This window comes from Xenopus tropicalis, chromosome 1, assembly GCF_000004195.4.
Source record: "Xenopus tropicalis strain Nigerian chromosome 1, UCB_Xtro_10.0, whole genome shotgun sequence".
Lineage (NCBI taxonomy): Eukaryota > Metazoa > Chordata > Amphibia > Anura > Pipidae > Xenopus > Xenopus tropicalis.
Genome location: NC_030677.2, coordinates 158,833,726 through 158,856,426, shown reverse-complemented (window position 1 = coordinate 158,856,426; position 22,701 = coordinate 158,833,726). Strand labels below are relative to the sequence as shown.

The following is a 22,701-nucleotide window of genomic DNA, read 5'->3' as shown; positions in this document are numbered from 1 at the left end:
ACATCAGAGCATCTAATGCAAAGCTTTCCTCTTGTCTGTGACAGCTTCCTGCAGACATGTTGTAATTTACTGCCACAAAATTGTATATTTTCTAACCCTCCTGCTTGGATAATCACTTTCACATTTAAGAAAAGCAACATGATTATATTACTGCTTTCTTCTGTTTTTCTGGTAAGATGGATGATTATTAAGAACCATAGTGTTGTAGATAAGTGCAGTAATGATGAAATTCCAAACAATATTTAATAAGGAACTAAGGCAGACAACTTCTTTTTAACTGTCAGTCCAGATTGAAAGAATATCTATATCATTTGTGCAGTGACCACTCATGAAGGCCTCTCTCATCGTAAACCCATATTTTATATAAGTTTGTGTGTGTTTATATATACACAGGTATAGGACCCATTATCCAGAATGCTCGGGACCAAGGGTATTCCAGATAAGGGGTCTTTCCGTAATCTGGATGTTCATAGCTTAAGTCTACTGAAAAACCAATAAAACATTAATTTTGCATCCAATAAGAATTAATTATATCTTAGTTGGGATCAAATACAAGGTACAGTTTTATTTCTACAGAGAAAAAGGAAATCAATTTTTAAAAATCCGAATTACTCGATTAAAATGGAGTCTATGGGAGACAGGCTTTCCGTAATTCAGAGCTTTCTGGATAATGGGTTTCCGGATAAGGGGTCCAATATATATATATATATATATATATATTTATATATATATATATATACAGGTATGGGACCCATTATCCAGAATGCTCGGGACCAAGGGTATTCCGGATAAGGGGTCTTTCCGTAATTTGGATCTCAGTACCTTAAGTCTACTAAAAAATCAATAAAACATTAATTAAACCAAATAGGATTGTTTTGCATCCAATAAGGATTAATTATATCTTAGTTGGGATCAATTAAAAGCTTCTGTTTTATTTCTACATAGAAAAAGGAAATCAGTTTTAAAATTTTGAATTATTTGATTAAAATGGAGTCTATGGGAGACGGGCATTCCGTAATTCGGAGCTTTCTGGATAACGGGTTTCCGGATAAGGGGTCTGATACCTGTGTATATATATATATATATATATATATATATATATATTATATATAATATAATATATATACATTCCCTGCCACAGTACAGATAGTTCTCTTTACACTGGAGTGTGGCAGGTAAAGTTTTGCTGAAAATTGCAATTTGTTTTGTAAGAAAACAACCCTTCCCTAAAAAAACAGGTAATTTGAAAAATGTAACACATTTCTTTTTACAAAGCATTTACACTTAGGGCTATGGAACACAAGGTGTTTTATCCACTGCTGCCTTCTGGCAGAAATAGAGGCCAACAAAACAGTCCTTTCCATCTGCCATTGCTTCTAATACTAGTGAATTGCATTTTCCCTACTGAAGTAGCTCAAAGTGACATAGTTCCAAGTTCCACCTGTCACAGCTCTGACTGGGTGCTTTACAATCACTAGTATAGGGGTGATGAAGGTGGAGAGAGAAGTTCTGTCCACAGCTTGGTGGCAGCAGTAGAGAAGACATACACTGTACCATAAGCTGGTTCTGACATACTTCTGGGTTATCAATGGGCAATATACTAATTACTTAAAAAAAACCATTTCCTCCATCTATTTTAGCCATAATGTTTTGCTTCTAAGCAGTTCAAGGACCTAATTGGTTGTAATGTAATGAAAACGGTGTGCCCAATGACATGTCAGGATGTGTGAGAATTATATCTTTTAATGAGCATGGTACAAAAAAAGATGTTTAGAAGTTTCACTAATCAAGAACTTCCCTAATTGCATTAATTTGAATCATTATAATAATAATTTTAGGATATGACTGAATGCAGAAATTCCAAAACCAATCCATATTTACATTTGCAAAATATTGCAGTTGTGAACAAAAACATTTGATTGCAGTTATCCAAAGCCTTAACGTCACATAAGTTTAAGGGTTTAGATTCAATTCAGCTGAATATTTAGGATTTGTCTAAGTGCAAGATTTGGTTAAATCCCAGACCAAATACTGAATTCTTAAAAGTATGGTGAATTTATTTGTAGGAAGGAATATTTAGAACTGTGTCCCTGGTGGCCCGTTTCTCATTAAAGTACAATAGCAGAGATCCCCAACATTTTTTACTCATGAGCCACACTTGGATGTAAAAAGTGTTGGTGAGCCACACGAGAATAAAAAAAAAAAAAATATTTGGGGATGTCAAATGAGGGATGTGATTGGCTATTTGGTAGCCTCATGTGAACTGCAAGTTCCCTTGTTGGGGATCACTCTACAAAATATTCCAAACAAAGCAGCCAAAGTTTAAAGAAGATTTAAAGTCATCCTATTAAGTTAAGGGATTCTGATTTGTTTTTAGGGATTCTAATATAAATGCTTTATTTTTTTGTTACAGTTGTGAAGATAAAGGACTTTCTCTCTCTGTGCAGCCAGACCCAGTTGGAACAGAGAATACACATGCAACAAATGAGCATACTTGCCTCTGATTGGCTCCTGCTGCACAGCCTGGCATACTTGCCTCTGATTGGCTTTTTGCTGTGCCTAGAGGACTGTGCAGCAGAAAGGGATCAGATAGTAAGGGGCTAACTGGGGTTGTCTGTGGCAGTAGAGGAAACTGATTATTTCAGCAACAGTAAGACGTTTCTAATATAATTGCATTTTTTTTTTTTTTGCTTGTTTTTAGAGATTCTATTAGAATCCCTTAATTTAATGGGATGACTTTCGTTCCTATATAAGAGAAACAAAACCACTTTTATGTTTGCCTGGTATGCCACCTTTTTAAAACAATGTTATTAGTTTTTTTTTTTTTTTTTTATCCTTTTAAGGCATCATTTTTTCACTAAACTGAAGGTAATTGCTCTTTCACTTTTCTACACTACATGCCTATTTATTAGGCTGTCACAGGTATAAACTGCAGGAAACTGTTTTTCCATTTAAAATACTATTCATGTAATATAAAAATAGCTCAGTGATTTTCTAGGGCTGTCACTATTGCAGAATACAGAGAAATCTTGTTGATTGCTTGTGTCCCAATTTCCTCCTTCTCTGTCTGCATTTTTTAAAAATTCTGTTCATTAACCCTTTACTTCTGTTGAAACTCATGCAGCAGTAAAATACACATACACTATAGACTGAAATACTGCTTCCTTTTTTAACGCAACCAATAGGATTTTTGGGTTGCCCCACCCCAGCATAAGTGACCAATCGGACTTCCCATGGCCTTTACAGAACCCTGGGTAAGCACTGAGCTGGGTGTGGGTTGGCGGTCAATTTGTGCAAAAAAAAATTTTGATACTAAGCGATTCCTGTCATTCATACAAAAGCGTCAGCTTAACCACTTATTTGTTATGCGTGCGTTATTTAGAGCATTACAAACTTAACTTTTTGCCTCTCCATAGATGAAATATATAAAACTGCCTTTGGCATGTCAAAAGGGGGAAAGTTTCTAGATTTTCTGTTAGTAACAGATGTATATTTATATATTATATATATATTTCTTTGTCTTTTATTAAATTTGGTTTTCATTGTGTATTCTCATTGGATCCCAGTGTGATCTTGCCACAGGGAAAGTTAACACTCAGAGATAGACTATGAAGTCTTGTCCTGGGTAAGGAGGTCAAATCTGCCCCGTGTTCATAAAGTTAGGAATAAAAATGTTATGTTTTCATAAAATTGAATAAAGAAATCCTTGAACTTATGCACTGTGCTTATTTTTACAAGCCTTAACCTTTGACTTATCCACATGGATATGTGCCTTTTTAACCTGCTTAATTCGCAAAGGATAATGATAAGATCTAGTCAACTGATCTGTCACAAATAGGCTTTCTCCTCATTTCTGTCATTTATAGCCACATAGTAATGAATTGCGTTGCCATAAATGGTTTTGACTGATGCCACTATCACCATTTTCCATTTGGTTTATAATCACTTCTTATATTTCTGTCAGTTGTTAATACTAGTGTGGGTAAGACCTGAGAATGGTGTGACCTTTGATTTCCTAAATATTGCATTACCTTATTCAATATTCATAATATTACCTTTGTTATATCTTTGATGTTATAACTTTTTCTTTTCTTATTTTGCACTACCCTTTTTTGCCTTCTGTATCTCTCTTTATATAATTGAAATTCAATAAAAAGACAATTAAAAAAAAAAAATACTAGTGTGGGACCTGTTATCCAAAATGCTTAGAACCTGGGGTTTTCCAGATATTCATACGTTTTCTGTAATTTGGATCTTCTTACCTTAAGTCTATCAGGAGATCATTTAACGGAGAAGGAAAGGCTAGTAAAGAGTTAATCTCAAGCTACAGGCATACCTTCAGTTCTCTCAATAGTGCCCTTAAGTCTCCCAGATCTGAAACGCTGAGCTGTGTAAAGAAAGTTCCCATAATGCCTCACTCCTGCACAGACACCCAGACCAAGTGAACATGCCCAGTTAGTAAGACTATGGGGCACATTTACTAATCCACGAATGTCTGAAAAGCGTCCGAATGCATTTTTTTCGTAATGATCGGTATTTTGCATTTTTTTTCGTAAATTGTCGCGACTTTTTCGTAGCGTTACGACTTGTGCGAATTGTCGCGACTTTTTCGTAGCCATTGCGCCGAGTACGAAAGTTTCGGATTCATTCAAGCTTCAGTATCGTGACTTTCCTTGGGCCAGGTTGGAGCTGCAGAGTGCCGTTGAGTCCTATGGGAGGCTTCCAAAATCATGCAAAGTCGTAAACGGCGGGCAAACCTTTCAGAACGCTCAATACGAAAAAGTCACGTCAATATACAAGCAAATCGTAACGGCTACGAAAAAGTCGCGACAATTCGCGCAAGTCGTAACGCCTACGAAAAAAGTCGTAACGGCGACAAAAAAGTCGCAAAATGTTCGTTTCCAATCCAAATTTTTCCCATTCGGATTCGTGGATTAGTAAATGTGCCCCTATGAGTCAGCTTCCTGCTGATTGGCTCAGATCCACATTGCTAAGGGGGGGAGTGATTTCTTAGCATTCTTGAGGGAGGGGGGAGCAGGAGAGAGGAGACGGCAGAGAGCTGCGTGTCTCTGGCACATTAATTACAGACACAAGAAATCTTTTCACAGAGAAGTCAGTGCAGCATTTCTGTGTTTTTACCTTTCTTTCTCCTTTAAACATAAAATACACCCAATAGGATTGTTTTACTGTTGTTATTTGGGATCAAGCACAAAGTACTGTTTTATTATTACAAAGAAAAAGGAAATCCTTTTTAAAAATTATTTGCTTAGAATGGAGTCTATGGGAGATAGCGATCCCATAATTCTGAACTTTCTGAATAACTAGTCTCTGGGTAACAGATCCCATACCTGTACTGTACTATTCTATTACTTATCATCAGGGTCGGCTGGCACCAGGCAAAAACCCGGTGGGCCCAGCAGCCCAGACTGGACCCTTGCTGGCACTCCCCCAGCCCACGTTGTTTCTCCCCTGACCCGTTACACTTATGCACGCTCAGGGGAGGATGTCGTGGGGGGTGTTAGGGAGGCGCAGCGGGGGGCCCTAGTTTAAAATATATAGTAATTTTTTTCCTTACCTATACAGATAGGTCTTGCTTCCCTCCACTGCCACAGGCAGCTTCAGAAAGCCCTGATTACGATGCTCAAGAAATCCAGCCACACTGTCCACTCTGTGCAGCAAGAGCCAATTGTAAGCCAGTATAAGTGCCGCCTAATTACGACACCACTCTAAGTCACTATGTATACTCTGTTTGGTGCGGCTTTGCTCCATGTAGAAGACAGTGGGGCAGGTATTCCCACAGGTTTCTTGAGCAGTATAGGCAGGGCTGTCCAAAGCTGTCGATAAGCAGATCAAACCAGATCCTTTAGTAATAGAAAAATCACTAAATATATATAATGCAGACTGCCTTATTTGAAGTTTTGAAGGAAACTCAGAAAAGTCCAGTTGTTTGATACTTAATTCTAGTAGATACTGTATATAATGACCTGGGTGAATAAAAATCTTCATATCGCTTTTTCATATGGCTCTTTGTTTTTTTCCTAATTAGTTTAAAAAAGAAACTTCAGATACATAAGTCCCAATCTTTGTAAATCATTTTGTTCTCATAATTAAGCCTTACCTGAAGCATTATACATAAACCTGTTTTTCAACCAATGTTTAGCCTGATAACTTTTTTTTCTTTTTGTTATTTTTCTGTATTGTGTAGGCGATGGATTTAGAAGTCCCAGTGCTAGCGAGGGATATACCTGGAAACAGTGCAATAATAAAACATGAAGATACTGGCCTACTCTTTTCTACCCCTCAGGTAACATAAAAATTACATTTTGTCTTTTTTGCGTGTTCCTCTTTGTGAAAGCAGCAAACTGAAGTAACAGAAGTAGTTTCTGGCACTTACTCATCACTGAAAAAGTGAGACTATTTTTTATTTTAACCATTATCTTGGATAAAAATAGGATTTTTTTTTCTTTTCTTTTTTTTACGAAAGCACAGATTTATTACAATTCTTAATAAGCAATCCTTAAGCATTCAAAGTAGTTAAAATTTGAATAAATTTAATGATCACTTTAGCGACTGTCAGTAAAATGTTTCATTATGTAAACTGCTCAGTACGTTGATACACGTTCAAATGCAGTTGTGTGTGTCATTCAGAATGTGTTTGGCTGCTTTGACCAGTTGGTGGATTTGATGTACACCCCACTGAATCCTTAATTCCCCACTGCAAATTACATCAGGAATGAAGGATTTGGGCAAATCTTTTTTGTGCTAGGACAAAATAAATGGTCATTTTTTTAGTGGTAAAAATTCAAGGATGATAAATGTTAACAAAAAGATAACATTTGATGGCATTAACAATAAAACATTAAACACATCTTCTGTTATATACGTCTATGCTATGCTGCATGGCAGGAACTACAAAACAGTCTAAGATTAGGACAATGTAAAAAAAAATATGCAGGACACCTGCCCCTAAGTGATTTACCTATTCTCTGATCCTGAATGTCTAAAAACTGCTTAGTATGTAATCTATGTGCTGATAAAATAGCTTGCAGCTCTTCTACAGCACTCTAATGCAAAAATATACATTAAGTTGTTGCATATACAACCTAAAGTAGTGCATTTACATTTGAATATAAAACTATACAAATTTTTGAACAATCTAGAATACAAGGAATTAGATTGAAGTTGAGTCAAAATTGGAGAGACTGTCTATATTAGTGTTAAAATTCTGTTTGTTTTTTCCTTGTTTTTCAATGTTGTATTAAAAAAAAAAAATGATGGCCCATATGGCAAGATCGGTGGGTATGCCAAGCTTCAGGAAGATCTTGCAATATGTTGCAGTAGGAAGAGAACATTTCTTTCAAACTGAGTTAGACCTAAATGGAGAAAGTTTGTAAGCTATATTGATCTAATGTACTTGCCAAAAGAAACATTTTAAAATCAAATAAAAAATATTCTTTAAGGCATTTGACAGAAAAAAATGTGAGGAAGATGTCTACATAACCACAAGAAATATATTCCACATAAGAATCACAAAATTTCCAGTGGGAAATTACAATTATTAGATTTGTTCTATAGACTGCTTTAGATGGTCTGCTTTTCTTATGATTTGGGGAACTTCTAGGAAAAAAAAGTTTATTCCCTTGAACAGAAAATGTTGCACAAAGATGTTCATGTAATTATGCAGAACAGTAATAGTTGGTAACAAGCAACTCTGTACATTTATGGGACCTTTCATCCAGAATGCTTGGGGCCTGGAGTTTTCCAGATGGATTCCAATTCCATATTGCATGTTCTGTGTTTGCTCTTTATCTGTGTTTGTGCAGATTTTTAGCATTGCTGTGCTATGCAGTAAATTACACGAAGACTTAAATACATACCGTATATACTTGATTTTTCCAGCACTCAAAATGTGCTAAAAAAGGAATCCTCGGCTTATACTCGAGGCAAGCTGGATTACTTGTCCTACCTGCACATCCGTCGGGCGAGCATGAACGAACGGCGCGCTGATCGCCACCCACCAACCCCCCAGTGTGCGGTGCCCGGGTGCGCCCGCATGTCGCACGCGTACAGGGGGGTTGCGTGCAGCGTCATGTGTGCGCGTTCAGCCGGCGGATGTACTGATAGTCGGCAGCGTGACCTGTGTCCAAGCTCACCTGATTGGATGTGCTGCTGGTTTGTGGTAATGGCCTTTGTAATGAGCCACAGACTTGAGTGGTTGCACCATACCCTTATTACACGGTGTGTGACCGCACGGGGGGGGGGGGGGTACAGCGCGACCTTTGTTCATGCTCACCTGACGGATGTGCTGGTAGGGAGTGCAGGTAGGGGGTGCGCCAAATGAGGATGTGGTTTGTGTGTGGTTGTCCTGCTGGTGAGTGTCTGTGTGTCAGAGCGTGTTTATTCCGTTTGGTGCTTGAATGCATTTTTCTCTTTGGTCACTAGCCAGAACAGTAATTTTCAGAACTGGCTGCTGGGAACTGATTGTCATGGGGTCTCGGACTTCCAATTTGTTTTGCTATGTATATATTTTTTTTGCATTCTCAGAAGGGAAATTAGTAAGTATAGCAAGTTCTGTGAGTTGTTACTGCCAACTTAACAGTAGTGGTTGCACTTCCCACCCTAGGCTTATACTTGAGTGAATACGTTTTTCCAGTTTTCTTAGGTAAAATTAGGTACCTCGACTTATACTCGAGTATATACGGTAAGTTAAAAAAATGCAGCTGTCTCATCTAGTGTTTGTGGCAAAATATACTGTAGGGCTCTAAATACCAAAAAAGTATGAATAATATTTTAATATATGGAAAAATATCAAAAACCTATTCTATTCAAAGCACATATTTTATTGAAAAGCCAAATGTCTCCCACCTCATTAATACCAAATATGTATAGTTAAAATCTCCTATGAAGATTTCTGATCAAAAACTCAGTAGACTACCAGGAAACCTGCAAGTAAAATCATTTAGCTTCCTAAATCATGGAGTACCCTATGATGGATATGCAGCACAGCCTGGGTAGGGGCTGATAAGATCCCAATATTATATTATAATAGTAATATTAATTAATATAATAAACATAGTATTTCATTTCCTTTTTTTTTTTATTCTTTCTGGTTAATTTGTCTCCCAGAGCGTGTATAACCAGATAGTAAGCATTCCCTCTGATACACACCAGTTATAGTCCTTCATTCCCTATCATCAAATTGCCATATTTTTACCTCCTATTACTTCTGGTACCCTGATACCCTGCTTAGTCTTCCATCCAATAGAAACAACATAGCCGCTTAATCTTTTAGACAAACACAGGCCACATACTGGCAGGAAAAGTAGTCAGTAAGAATAATTGTGTACACACACTTGTATTTCCAACAAGCAGCACATTACTGCTACCAGGCACAAAGAAGGTGAAAGTGACTGCAGTACAGATATACATGCATGTACCCAAGGGGTTAATGTCATTGTTTTACCAGACCATAGGCCAGATGTGATATGTCACAGCATGGATTTACTTTTCCCTTTAGTTTTGTGAGGATGCTAATTATGCTTTAGTATGTTTAAAGAAAGCGTGGCTTTCAGAATTCAGTGTTACAGTAAATAAGTGATTCAAGTGCTGCTTCAGCACCCTCATCTGGCTGAAGGCTGAAATTGAACTACTGAAGGAATTTAGAATTTACTATTTGGTGTTTAACTGTTAGTATAGCAATATACAGACATACAGCAGTTAAAAGAGCAAGCTCTAATCTTACTGGAAAAACGGTGAGGTAGATGGACATTAATTTCAGCAACCATAACTTAGAAGAGTACTGTGACTTGCATCATTCCTAGCATAAACTGACTGTGACTTCCATACAGTAGTACTGTGACTCACTTCGTACCCTAGCTTATAAATTATACTGTGAATGGAAACTCAATGCATAGCTGTATATTAACTCTTATCACACTCCAAGATTAAATTCTACAGAACAGCATAGCGACACTAAACATAAAATGGCACTGCGACCAACTGCAATTCCGCCATAGAACATGACCCACAGTTTTAAAAAAAAGCAGTTACCCTCATCTTAAAAGGATATTGGGACCATCTGCAAGCACAGCATGGAATGCCACATTAACTTCTATCCTTCCTAAAATAGCACTGTGATTCCAGTAGTAAAATACCTCTATGACTCCCCAAACACCAGAAGGTGGGCAATATTGAATAATATTGACAGGATGTAGGCTTTTGGGGAGAGGACCACATCAACAAGCCATTGGGCTTCTCACCCTGAACAGATTTTTTAAACCTGCCTGATAGATAGGTAAGCCTGCTTAAGGGCCCTATACATGTCTGTCTGCAGATTTTATTGGCACATGTATGGCCACCTTTAGTTCTTGTACCTCTTGTATTATCGACCTTTCCAATTTAGTTCATCAAGAGTACATGGGAAGATAGCAGAAATAAACACAAAACAATCATCCTTGATAGGAGGCTTAAAGTGTACCTATCATAAAAAAATTGTTTGCCAACTGGAGGCGCAGTCTAAAGGTAACAACACGAGACGTTTTGTGTTAAAATATACACCTGATCCAGGTGGGATGTAATTGGTGTGATGTAGAATAAAGTTCTGGGAAGGGAATAGCAAAAATAAAGGACACTTTTTCTATTTTTCATAACACATTAGTGAGATTTTTGACATACTCATTAAAATGCTAATTACATGCATATTTATTTAAAAATGATCCTTATGGCCAGGTACTTATACATAACTATATCTAATAAATCTGTGGTGTCTTGCAAGTAATATGTTTATACTTTTTTCTTATTGAAAAGATGTCATCATTAAACTAGCAGATAAAGGGGTGCAGTGGTGGTGCAGGATATAGAGTATTATAGAGCAGAAGCTTTGAGGATTTTCAGGGACACTACGCCATATTTACCATTGAAAAGTGATCTCGCCAATAAGTTTAATGAGCTTGATGAACTCCTGAGGACAGCTTTGTCTAAGCGCATTATAGATAAGAGAGTATAAATTCTTAAATAACACCAGCCCAGGTATAGCTGCCATGTCTCTGCTTCCTAGAATACATAAAACATTGGTCCATCGGGGAGACCAATTATATCAGGAATTGACAGCCTTACAAGCCCCCTTTCGCAGTATATGGACTACTTCATGCAACTAATAGTCTCGCACTTCTTGCACTAGTAGTCGAGCAAAAATCTTACTTGCAAGACACCACAGATTTATTAAATACAGTTAAAGGGCTACAAGGGCGAGAGAATTATAGGTGGCTCACGTAATGTGACATAGTAAGTTCATGTTGAACCATAATGCCTATATAACCCATGTAATCCTCATGATAGAGACCTGGTAGCCATCGAAAAAATGCTTAAAGAGGAAAGGAGACTGAACACCCCCCAAATTATTTCATAGACGGTATCAAATTCATACTTACAATTATTTCAGATGGTCTGACAAATATTTACAGATCTCAGGTACAGCCATGTGTACAAAATTTGCGCTGTTGTACACAAACTTGTACATTCCTGAATGGGAAGATAAATTTATATAGGGATGCGCAAGCTAACTTACCCAACATCATCTTGTTTAAATGTAGAGAATTTAATTTTTATTTGTGATGGAGGAGTTAATGTTCTGGAGGTTTAAATTTCACATATCAACACAAATGAGTATAACCTTAAATTCACTAGTGAGTCTGGTAGCATATCGACTCACTATTTAAATTAAAAGGTAGAGGATGGAGAAATTGTCACTGACCTCTATAAGAAAGCCACCGATAGGAATTCTTTGTTGCATGCCAAGAGTGGACATTGCAAAAAAATGGATTAACAATATCCCTTATGGCCAGCTATTAAGAGCAAAAAGAACCTATTCCACTGATACTTTGTATAACAGACAGGTGAAAATTGTAGGGAGAAGGTTTTGTGAAGTGGGTTAAAGACCAAGGGGCTGATTTACTAACCCACGAATCCGACCCGAATTGGAAAAGTTCCGACTTGAAAACGAATATTTTGCGACTTTTTCGTATGTTTTGCGATTTTTTCGGATTCTGTACGAATTTTTCGTAAGTTTTAACGCTACGCAAAATGCGCAACTTTTTACGCAACTTTCGTAATGGATAGGAAAACTCGCGTTTTTACGCAAAAATCGTATTGGATCCGAAAAATTCGTACAGAATCCGAAAAAATCGCAAAACATACGAAAAAATCGCAAAGTACCGATCATTACGAAAAAAACGCAATCGGACTCCATTCGACCCGTTCGTGGGTAAGTAAATCAGCCCCCAAGTGTTATTTTGCAGGCAAAGGAGAACGCAGCCACAAGAGAAAGGGAACGTTTATTAGTAATTAAACAATAGGCTGAAGATACAAATGAAAATGCAGAATGCAATCATAAAGTTCCATTCGTTACCAGATAAAGTGTATTATCTGATAAAATACGTAAAATAATTTAAAGGAGAAGGAAAGGCTAAGTCACTTGGGGGTGCCAAAATGTTAGGCACCCCCAAGTGACTTAGATCGCTCACCTCTTACCCCGGGCTGGTGCCCCTGTACGGAGAGAACAGCACCAGCCCGGGGAAGCAGCGATCGCTTCCTCCTTCCTGGAGCGCCGCGCGCGCGCGCATGCGCAGTAGAGTGAAAAGCCGAACTTAAAAAAGTCAGCTTTTCACTCTACTGCGCATGCGCTGGCCGACGGATTTCGCCCGGAGAAGAGAGAGGAAGGAGGAAGCGCTCGCTACAGGTACCCCGGGCTGGTGCTTTTTTCTCCTAACAGGGGCACCAGCCCGGGGTACAAGGTAAGCGATCTAAGTCACTTGGGGGTGCTTAACATTTTGGCACCCCCAAGTGACTTAGCCTTTCCTTCTCATTTAAACACTGGCATGTAGTTAGATATGACCCTTTATTGTAAAAAAAAATGTTTAGAAACAAAGCCTACTATTTATTTTAAGGAAAAACATTCCTTAGGTAGTACAGGTATGGGAACTGGACCCAGGGTTTTCCGTATAAGGGATTTTTCCATAATTTATATCTCCATACCTAAATTCTGCTAAAGTTCATTTAAATATTGAATAAACCCAATAGGCTTGTTTTCCCTCCAATAAGGATTAATTATATCTTAGTTAGAATCAAGTACAAGGTACTGTTCCATTATTACAGAGAAAAAGGAAATAATTTTGTAAAAATTAGAATTTGCTTATAATGGAGTCTATGGGAAATGGCCTTTACATAATTTGGAACTTTCTGGGTTACGGGTTTTTGGATAAGGGATCCCATACCTGTATATTAAACTTGTTTAACTATATTTTAGTTGTTATTCTAGTTGTTTACTTTCTCTTACTTATTTAATTATTAATGTATGAGATTTTGTCTCATTGAGTTTATCAGCTTTTAGATACACTCGCTGTGTATTGTAAGATTTGCAGTGCGGAACATTCAGTCACAATTGGAACGTCCAACAGAGAGTGAGCAGCACTGACATGATAAACAGCAATTTGTGGATTACCACATTTATCCTAAAGAAGTGAGCAAGAGAGACCGCAAAACTTGTTGGTTTTGGAGCAGTGTGGTTCTTTTACTCATTATAATTAAATGATTAAAGCAATACTGTACTATAGTTTGCTTTGTGTTTGTTTTCTGTCACTTGATGAATGACTGGAGGGAAGGATTGACACTATTATGTGCTTCAATATCAAATCTTGTGAGTACAGTATATACCCAAAAGGGTGAATCCTGAAAAGTGTCACAGTGGTAGATATTTTGCAATATACTTTTCCAGGCACCTTTTTGAATACCTTGTGACTCTTTGGGCTTTACTACTAATCTTCAATTAGTTAAGACAATACTGTTCTATGTGTATTCTTCCGTCTGTATTCTATTTTAGATTTCCTAAGTTGCCTGCAGTGTCCGTGGATGTAAATAAGCCCTTAAAAGTCACCATGAAATTCTACTCGATAGGCAATTACATACCTGATTCTGTCAAAGCCAAGATTAATCGGATTATGGTATACCGTATATACTCGAGTATAGACGAGTTTTCCAGCACACAAAATGTGCTTAAAAAGGAACCCTCGGCTTATACTCGAGGCAAGTACGAAAGCGAGCCCGTATTATCCCGCTCGCAACCCCCCCCATGCAAAGGCAGCCCGTAATACCTCGCTACAGCCATCGGGTGCGTCTAGAGCATTCGGCACGCACACACGCAGAGTGCGCCCTGATGCGCGTGTGTGCGCGCAAATGCCGGTACGCGTCCGATGGCTGTAGCAAGAGCCATGTTTAGTTGTGTGGCGGCGGCAGCAGCAGCAGAATGCGCACATGTGCAATCCCTCCTCCTCCTCTCAGTGCCTGGGGACATACTTGCTTGTGTTAATGTTTACGTTAGTGACTTCATTAGTTCTCCTTCTACTGCATCGTCACTGAGAGGAAACCATCTCATCTCACTATACATGTCAGGCGCAGCCACAGATGGGTGGCTGGCAGGTAGGAGCTTATATGCCGTGTAATATGGGTACAGGGGGTACTTCACTTGTGGATAGCCAGGAAACAAGTTATGTTGCTGAAACATGATTTATTAATGAAAATAGAGTAATAACAATATGGAAGTCCTTACAACAGGCCAGTGGTCAGAGGCAGGCAGAAGACGAAACAATCCGTAAAACAGGCAGAGGGTCAGGACTGGCAGCAAACAAGGAGGGTCCGGAATAACGGGCAGTGGTCAAAGGCAGGCTGAAGGCAGGGAGAGTCCAATAATCAGGCCGAGGTCAAAACCGGGAGATCAAACAGAGGTAAGGAACAGGAGTCGTAGAACAGAGTAAGGTAACGGAATCAGGCAGGTATGCGGGCAGGAGTCAGGTAGGAACAGGGACTGGAACAAGCAGGTAAGGTCACAGGAACGTAAAGGGCTTAATGATCAAGCAACCAGGGGTAGCTTGTGACAGGCTTATAAAGCCCGTTAATTGACTGATTGGAACCACCTGGGCTAATTAAGGGAGGAGAAGGAAACCATAAACACAGAAGCAAAGAAGAGGGGTTAACAGAATGTACAGGGCTGGATGCCCAAGGTCTCCAGTGGCTCAGTGTGGTAGTGCTGAACCTGCCTAACATAGAGTCCTGAGTTCTGGTACAGGCAGGTCCTGACATTACCCCCCCCTTGAGGATCGACCTCCGGGCGATCCCAGGATCGGGTGGACATCTTTCAAACATCTTCTTTACAAAAATGTTCTTAAGGCTTTCAGTCCAAAAAATGTCCAAAACTTTCAAGTCCACAGAAACCAAAAACAGAAAACCTGCAAAAATAGAAAATACTGGCCCAAAACTACTTTGGAAAATTACATAAAAACACAGAGAAAAACATAAATTAAACCAAAGGAAACAATTTCTTAGAAAAAGTCCCAAACAAGGTGGATGCCAGAATAGGTGGTTCATTGGAAACAGCGGCCAGAACAGGAGAGTAACCAAGTCCAGGAACCACAGCAAAGGAGACGCCAGGGACTGGAGCCAGAACATAGGAGTGCCAAGGGTTGGGAGCCAGAGCAACAAGTTACCAGAGCTGGAAGCCAGAATAGAAGTGTCACTAGAGTCAGGAGCCAGAGTGGAGTCGTCACCAGGGTCAGGAGCCACAGCGGAGTCGTCGCCAGGGTTAGGAGCCACAGCAGAGTCGTCGCCAGGGTCAGGAGCCACAGCAGAGTCGTCGCCAGGGTCAGGAGCCACAGCGGAGTCATCGCCAGGGTCAGGAACTACAGCGGAGTCATCGCCAGGGTCAGGAGCCACAGCGGAGTCGTCGCCAGGCAAAACACCCACTACAGGTGGAAGAGAGATGCCCAGGGAAACAACAAGACCACCAAACACTGCAACAGAACTGGCAGAGTCTGGGACACCAGAACTACCAGATACAGTAGCAGGGAAGGCAGGTCCTGAAGCAGTTTTGTCCTCAGAGACTGGTGGCAGAAGTATTGGCACCGAGACAGGAGCAGGCACGACCGCTGGCACCGAGGCAGGAGCAGGCACGACCGCTGGCACCGAGGCAGGAGCAGGCACGACCGCTGGCACCGAGGCAGGAGCAGGCACGACCGCTGGCACCGAGGCAGGAGCAGGCACGACCGCTGGCACCGAGGCAGGAGCAGGCATGACCGCTGGCACCGAGGCAGGAGCAGGCACAACCGCTGGCACCGAGGCAGGAGCTGAGGGTTGCAGTTCAGGCACAGGAGCTGAGGGTTGCAGTTCAGGCACAGGAGCTGAGGGTTGCAGTTCAGGCACAGGAGCTGAGGGTTGCAGTTCAGGCACAGGAGCTGAGGGTTGCAGTTCAGGCACAGGAGCTGAAGCAGGACAAGGCCGCTGTCTGTGTGCTGGAACTGGACAAAGCCGCTGTCTGGGTGCTGGCACAGAGGCTGGAGCAGGAGACTGAAGTACTGGCACAGAGGCTGGAGCAGGAGTCTGAAGCACTGGCACAGAGGCTGGAGCAGGAGTCTGAAGCACTGGCACAGAGGCTGGAGCAGGAGTCTGAAGCACTGGCACAGAGGCTGGAGCAGGAGTCTGAAGCGCTGGCACAGAGGCTGGAGCAGGAGTCTGAAGCGCTGGCACAGAGGCTGGAGCAGGAGTCTGAAGCGCTGGCACAGAGGCTGGAGGCGGCAGAGGTGCCTTGGTTATATTAGAAAAACAAACAAATTGAGGTTCAGGCCTGAGATCTTGAGGGGCCGATACAGCAGGAAAAGAAACAGACAGAGGAATAGGAGAGTTCTTGGAGATAGACCGGCCTTTAAACCTAGTGGTAAATGCCGTAGGTATTTCTTCCTCATCTGAGTCCAAATCTTCCCATTCTTTGTCGTCAAAAATATCTTGCCAATCTTCCTCATCAAGTGAATCTTCACAAACCTCTTCCTCAGAAAACTCTTCTACCTCAGAAAACTCGCTGAAAGAAGTAGAAGCAGGTGTGCAGTCTTTGGGCCTGGGTGAGTACCTTGGAACCGGAGGGGTGAGTTGGAAAGTTTTGGGTAGTACAGCAGCAGAAGGATTTGAGGTGGAGGAAAATATATTTGAAACTGGCCATAAATCTCCTGTAAATTTTGCTTTTAAAAATGAAAGAAAAGAACAGGGATCTTCTAAAAAATGTGCTTCTTCGTCAATGCAGGTTTCAGCCCACTCTGCGGCCTCACCGCCCAAAAGGAAAATAATTATTAACTTGTTCTTCATATTGTCAGGAGCTTCTTTGAAAAATGGAACTGTGGAAAACCTTTTACATAAATCAAGCAAATAATCAAATGAGTCTTTCTCCCCCTCATACCTCTTAATAGAGGAAAGCCATCCTGCAGATTGTTGTAGTTCAGCATTACTTTGCACCGCAGAGTTGTTACCAGCATGCTCCTTGTTATGTGGCTTGATCATTCTGTCAGGCGCAGCCACAGATGGGTGGCTGGCAGGTAGGAGCTTATATGCCGTGTAATATGGGTACAGGGGGTACTTCACTTGTGGATAGCCAGGAAACAAGTTATGTTGCTGAAACATGATTTATTAATGAAAATAGAGTAATAACAATATGGAAGTCCTTACAACAGGCCAGTGGTCAGAGGCAGGCAGAAGACGAAACAATCCGTAAAACAGGCAGAGGGTCAGGACTGGCAGCAAACAAGGAGGGTCCGGAATAACGGGCAGTGGTCAAAGGCAGGCTGAAGGCAGGGAGAGTCCAATAATCAGGCCGAGGTCAAAACCGGGAGATCAAACAGAGGTAAGGAACAGGAGTCGTAGAACAGAGTAAGGTAACGGAATCAGGCAGGTATGCGGGCAGGAGTCAGGTAGGAACAGGGACTGGAACAAGCAGGTAAGGTCACAGGAACGTAAAGGGCTTAATGATCAAGCAACCAGGGGTAGCTTGTGACAGGCTTATAAAGTCCGTTAATTGACTGATTGGAACCATCTGGCCTAATTAAGGGAGGAGAAGGAAACCATAAACACAGAAGCAAAGAAGAGGGGTTAACAGAATGTACAGGGCTGGATGCCCAAGGTCTCCAGTGGCTCAGTGTGGTAATGCTGAACCTGCCTAACATAGAGTCCTGAGTTCTGGTACAGGCAGGTCCTGACAATACATTGCAGGGGCATGCCTATGTACTGCTGAGACTAGCCTGCTGATTTGTTTGTCAGATGGCAACTCACCAAAAGTATTACGCTGCCTTTGCATGGGGGGGGTTGCGAGTGGGATAATACGGGCTCGCTTTCGTACAGGCTGCACGGGGGGGGGGGATGCGAGCGGGAGGATAACCTTTGATCAGGGTGTGCTTGTGGTAAAGGCAGCTGCCATTGCAGGAGCCGGGATATCACTGTACTACATGCAAACCTTTCCTTTCTAATCACCCAGACCACTGATCACTCCTGGTGTAAGGGAGGGATTTTATAGACAGGGGGCCACTAGATTTTTCTGCCGCTTCTGAGAAGCTAATGCAAGAATGCTATGTCATGTTAAGGCTCAATATATCATCCAACCAGTCAGCTTTAATATAGTGACCAGCTGTTAATATTTAATAGTAAATGACTTTATGCAATTTATATATTGAGTGCTTTGTCAAGTCCACACATTATATAACACAACCATTATTAGGCTTCTGATTTGTAAGCTGGCTGAAGAGAAAGGCACTGCTTAATCTGCCACGCAGCACTCTTTTCTGATGGGGCTTTTACTCAGACACTAAACAACAAAGCCATCTCTGTGCTTTCGGCCGACTGAAGTCACATGCCTTCCTTATGGTGATGACGTGGCAGTCCTGACATTCACCTTTGTGGTTAGCACTGAGCTTGTTTACAGGCAAAGGCGTGGGCAAAATAGCAACTGTTGTGAAGGCACAAAGCCTGGTTGGCCGGTTGGACAAGTAATCCGGCGCTGCCCTTACTACTCGGACACAAGCTAGTGTGCAGGTGTGTTAAAAGAAATGGATGCCTAGGCTTATACTCGAGTCAATAAGTTTTTCCAGTTTTCTTAGGTAAAATTAGGTCCCTCGGCTTTTATTCGGATCGGCTTATACTCTAGTATATACGGTAAGCAAATAAAGTTTATAGTGATGGCTCCTGGAGACCATAAGTACAAAGGCTAGTTTGTTTGCAGCACCCAGTTAGTGTTGCCATACAATACTGTCTGAAATCCTTGCTTTTATGCTTGGTACCTAAATACTGTGAGCTGCTTTTGTATGTTGGTGGAGGAAAATCCTGTCTTTTCCCAGCTGGCTCAGATATTTTTCAAATCTGGATTCATATAGCTTTTCAACCTGTGCCGCAAGTTCAGTGTAGCTTAGCATATAGCCTTGCAGGGAAGCCACATTGACCTTTCCAGTAACTCATTTGTTTACAGTTTTTAAATCTGCATTTTATCTATTCTATTACTTGAATATACAAGTTTATGGGATGTGTGACAGTGAGTTACAGTGTCCTAAAGAAATAGCTGATGACTACAAATTGCAAGAGTAATGCGCTGGATAAGGATTATAAATTATCATGGCGGGAATATATTACAGAGGACAGAGGCAATACTTTGCTGTCTCAATTTTTGTTAGGTTAGTTTGTTTTTATAGGTCTCTGTCATACTGCTCCTGACTCTGGCTGGTGTATTAATGTTTGCTGTAGATCACATTGGGATGACTGGTGGCCTTTTTAGATGCCGTTCAACTACAGCTGGTAGTTGTGATTCAGCAATATATGGAAAGGAGAAGGTTGTCTATCCCATCTACAGCATGCATAAAGGAGGCTGATAATTTATTAATTGGCATAACCATAGAGGGTGCAGACCCTCTATAGACTCTGCGGGGTTTCTGAGGGAACTGGACGCCTGCTATGGATAGTTCATTTGGAATAGCATTGTGTGTCACTTTTGATTTTGCTTGCTGTGCGAGTTGGGAGGCTCAAAAATCTAGGGTTCCTTCTGGATCCCAAGGTAACTTCACTGGTATTTTTATGTATCAGTTTATAAATAAAAGGGCACCTAAACCTAAAGATAACATTTTTCCTAATTTATTTGTATTAAGTTATCTTTGGGCTTATGCTGCATGCATTGTTTCCATTCATACAGACAAGTGTTAGTAACCTAAAGTGATTCTGTCATGATTTTTATGGAATACTTTTTATTTCTAAATGAAACTGTTTACATAAGAAAATAATTCACTCTACCATTTAAAATGTTATTATTGAACCTTCAAATTTATTTTTTAGCTGTAATATTGGTGTGTAGGCAGCCTTCTCAGTGCATTGTGCCTGAGTCTGAGCTTTCAGAAGGAGCCAGCGCTAAACATTAGAACTGCTTTCAGGTAACCTATTGTTTCTCCTACTCCCATGTAAATGGAGGAGTCCCAAGATGGATTTGAATTACTTACTATTTAGTACAATTCTCATATCTACTGGGAGCTGCTTTCTTGTTCCTTTCCCATTGTTCTGCTGATTGGCTGCTGGGAGGTGGGGGGGTGGATGGATATCACTCCAACTTGCAGCTCAGCAGTAAAGTGTGACTGAAGTTTATCAGAGTACAGGTCACATGGCTGTGGCACCCTGGGAAATGAATAATATGACTAGCCCCATGTGAAATTTTAAAATTAAATATAAAAAACTATTTGTTCTCTGAAGACCAATCAAGTTCTTTCCATTCTTACTGTATTTTAGCAGATTTTAGCTGATGATGTTGTTTCCAGGGACAGTTTGGAATGTGACAGTCAGTGTTCTAAATAAGGTCATGCAATTTTAAAAGGATTGTTCACCTTTAAATTAACTTACATTAATACATATCTGATCCCCTATGTTCCTCTGTGAGGGGGCTGCCATATTAGTGCAGCAGTAGGCCGTTAGCATTAGAAGCTATAACTGACAGGCTGAAAAGGGACAGTCAGGTTGGCAAAACTGTCGGTTTAGGAACTTCAAGTAACAATTACTTACAAAAGCAGCATCATCAGCAAGAAATCATTAACATAACATATAGGTTAATTTTAATGTACACTCTAAACTAGAGGGCTTATTGGAAATCACCAACACTAATTTAATTTAAAGTGATACTGACACTGAAAAATTACTAAAAAAAAAAAAATTACTAAATAATAATATATTTTTCAGTGTCAGTATCACTTTAAAATAGAGTTGGTGATTTCCAATAAGCCCTCTAGTTTAGCCCTCACTCTGTTGCCACTCACCTGAAACATAAAGAGATTTGAATTAGCATTTTGGGTAATCCACAGTCCAGAAAGGCATTTTTGTATTATATCTCTAGTGAAAAGCACCATTTTCCAATTTTTTAACGTGAATATGCAAGCATCCATCTATGCTTTTAGCTTTGTTTCATACTTCATGAGAGAGGGAAGTCATTAAAGTTAACATTATTAAATGAGGTTGAAAAAAAACTGCACAAGTTGACCAGAATGAACGCAAACTAACCCACTGTCCTTGAGCTTTTATTTATCGTTGGGTAAATATGACATTGTGTAATGTTAAATGCAGCCATTATAAGAGATCATTTTATAGTTGCTTTTAACATTCTGCACTGTATCTGTTTACTGTAAAAGCTGAATAGATGCACTTTCACATAGGTGCTAATGCAGCTACAAAAAATCAGATACTTTGTATTGTAAAAAAATAAAAATACAGTTGATTTATTGCCATTCAGCCACATTCATCTTAACATTATCCTTTAGCATAATATAGACAATGGTATTCTAAAGTAATTTGATAATGGAGTTCATTTTATGTGGTTTCAGAATTAATAAACTTTTATTCTGCATTTTCTATTTTGATAATGCTATTTGATTGCTAGGGCCCCAGTATTCCCAGCAAGAGTAGTTTTGAAGTCAAAATGGAAGATAAAAGCGCCTCTGTAGAAGAATGAGCAATAAATAAATGTAACCTTGCAGAGATATTGCTTTTTCAGGTCAGTGACCTTGCAGTCTGAAAAGAGAGAGAACAGAATGGCAAGTAATGCAAAAACATTCTAAAAAGTGAAAACATGCAGACCACTTGAACGTTTTCTGATATTACTTGACAAAATCTAACCTGAATTTCACACAATACAGGGTGTTATTTACATAACTGTTCCTGCTTTATGTTGCAACAATTATAAAGCATCTTCTTAATTATGCAGTGTACACTATTACAATGAATAGGACTTGGTACAAACTATTTTTTTAATCATGAAAATTCTATGGTTATTGTTACTTATTGAGTTAAACAGTAAGATTGAAGCTACTCTTCTTTGGTTCTTGTGAGGTAGATTAGATTACCATTAAACAACCTTTTGCCAATTAGTTGTGACTGTTTTGTAAGCAGTCCTTCATGCAGATGACTTATCTGTGCACTGGTAATCTAATTGTCTACCACACAAGGACTAGACATGGAGTAGCTTCAATCTCTTTGTTCTATTGCACAATTGTTGAAATAAAAAAAATAATCACTTTTCATGATGAAAATAACAGGCATAAAGTATGTTCAGCAAAAGTCATAATAATTATTGTGTGTTGAAGGAGGGGTGTACTTCCAGTGTAAGGGGTGCAATAGTTCGGTGTAAAAATGAAACTGGGTAAAATAGACTGCTCAAAATATCATTATAATATTGTTAGGCAAAAATGTAATGTATAAGGGCTGGATTGAGCAGATGTCTAACATAATAACCATAACACTACTTCCTCCTTTACAGCTGAAAGCAGGAAGTAGAGTTCTGGCTAATATGTGAGACTGTTAGTTGACCTGTTATTTTGATAC

At 39.9% G+C, this 22,701-nt stretch overlaps 1 protein-coding gene across 1 annotated transcript in view; it reads left to right on the top strand.

The window, feature by feature from the left end:
- The window catches only part of glt1d1 (glycosyltransferase 1 domain containing 1), an 80,711-nt gene that overhangs the window by 55,258 nt on the left and 2,752 nt on the right, over nucleotides 1-22,701 (top strand). The window contains exon 11 of the mRNA NM_001004969.1: nucleotides 6,206-6,304. Coding sequence (NP_001004969.1) covers nucleotides 6,206-6,304 — 99 coding nt within the window. The remainder of the gene's footprint in view (nucleotides 1-6,205; nucleotides 6,305-22,701) is intronic.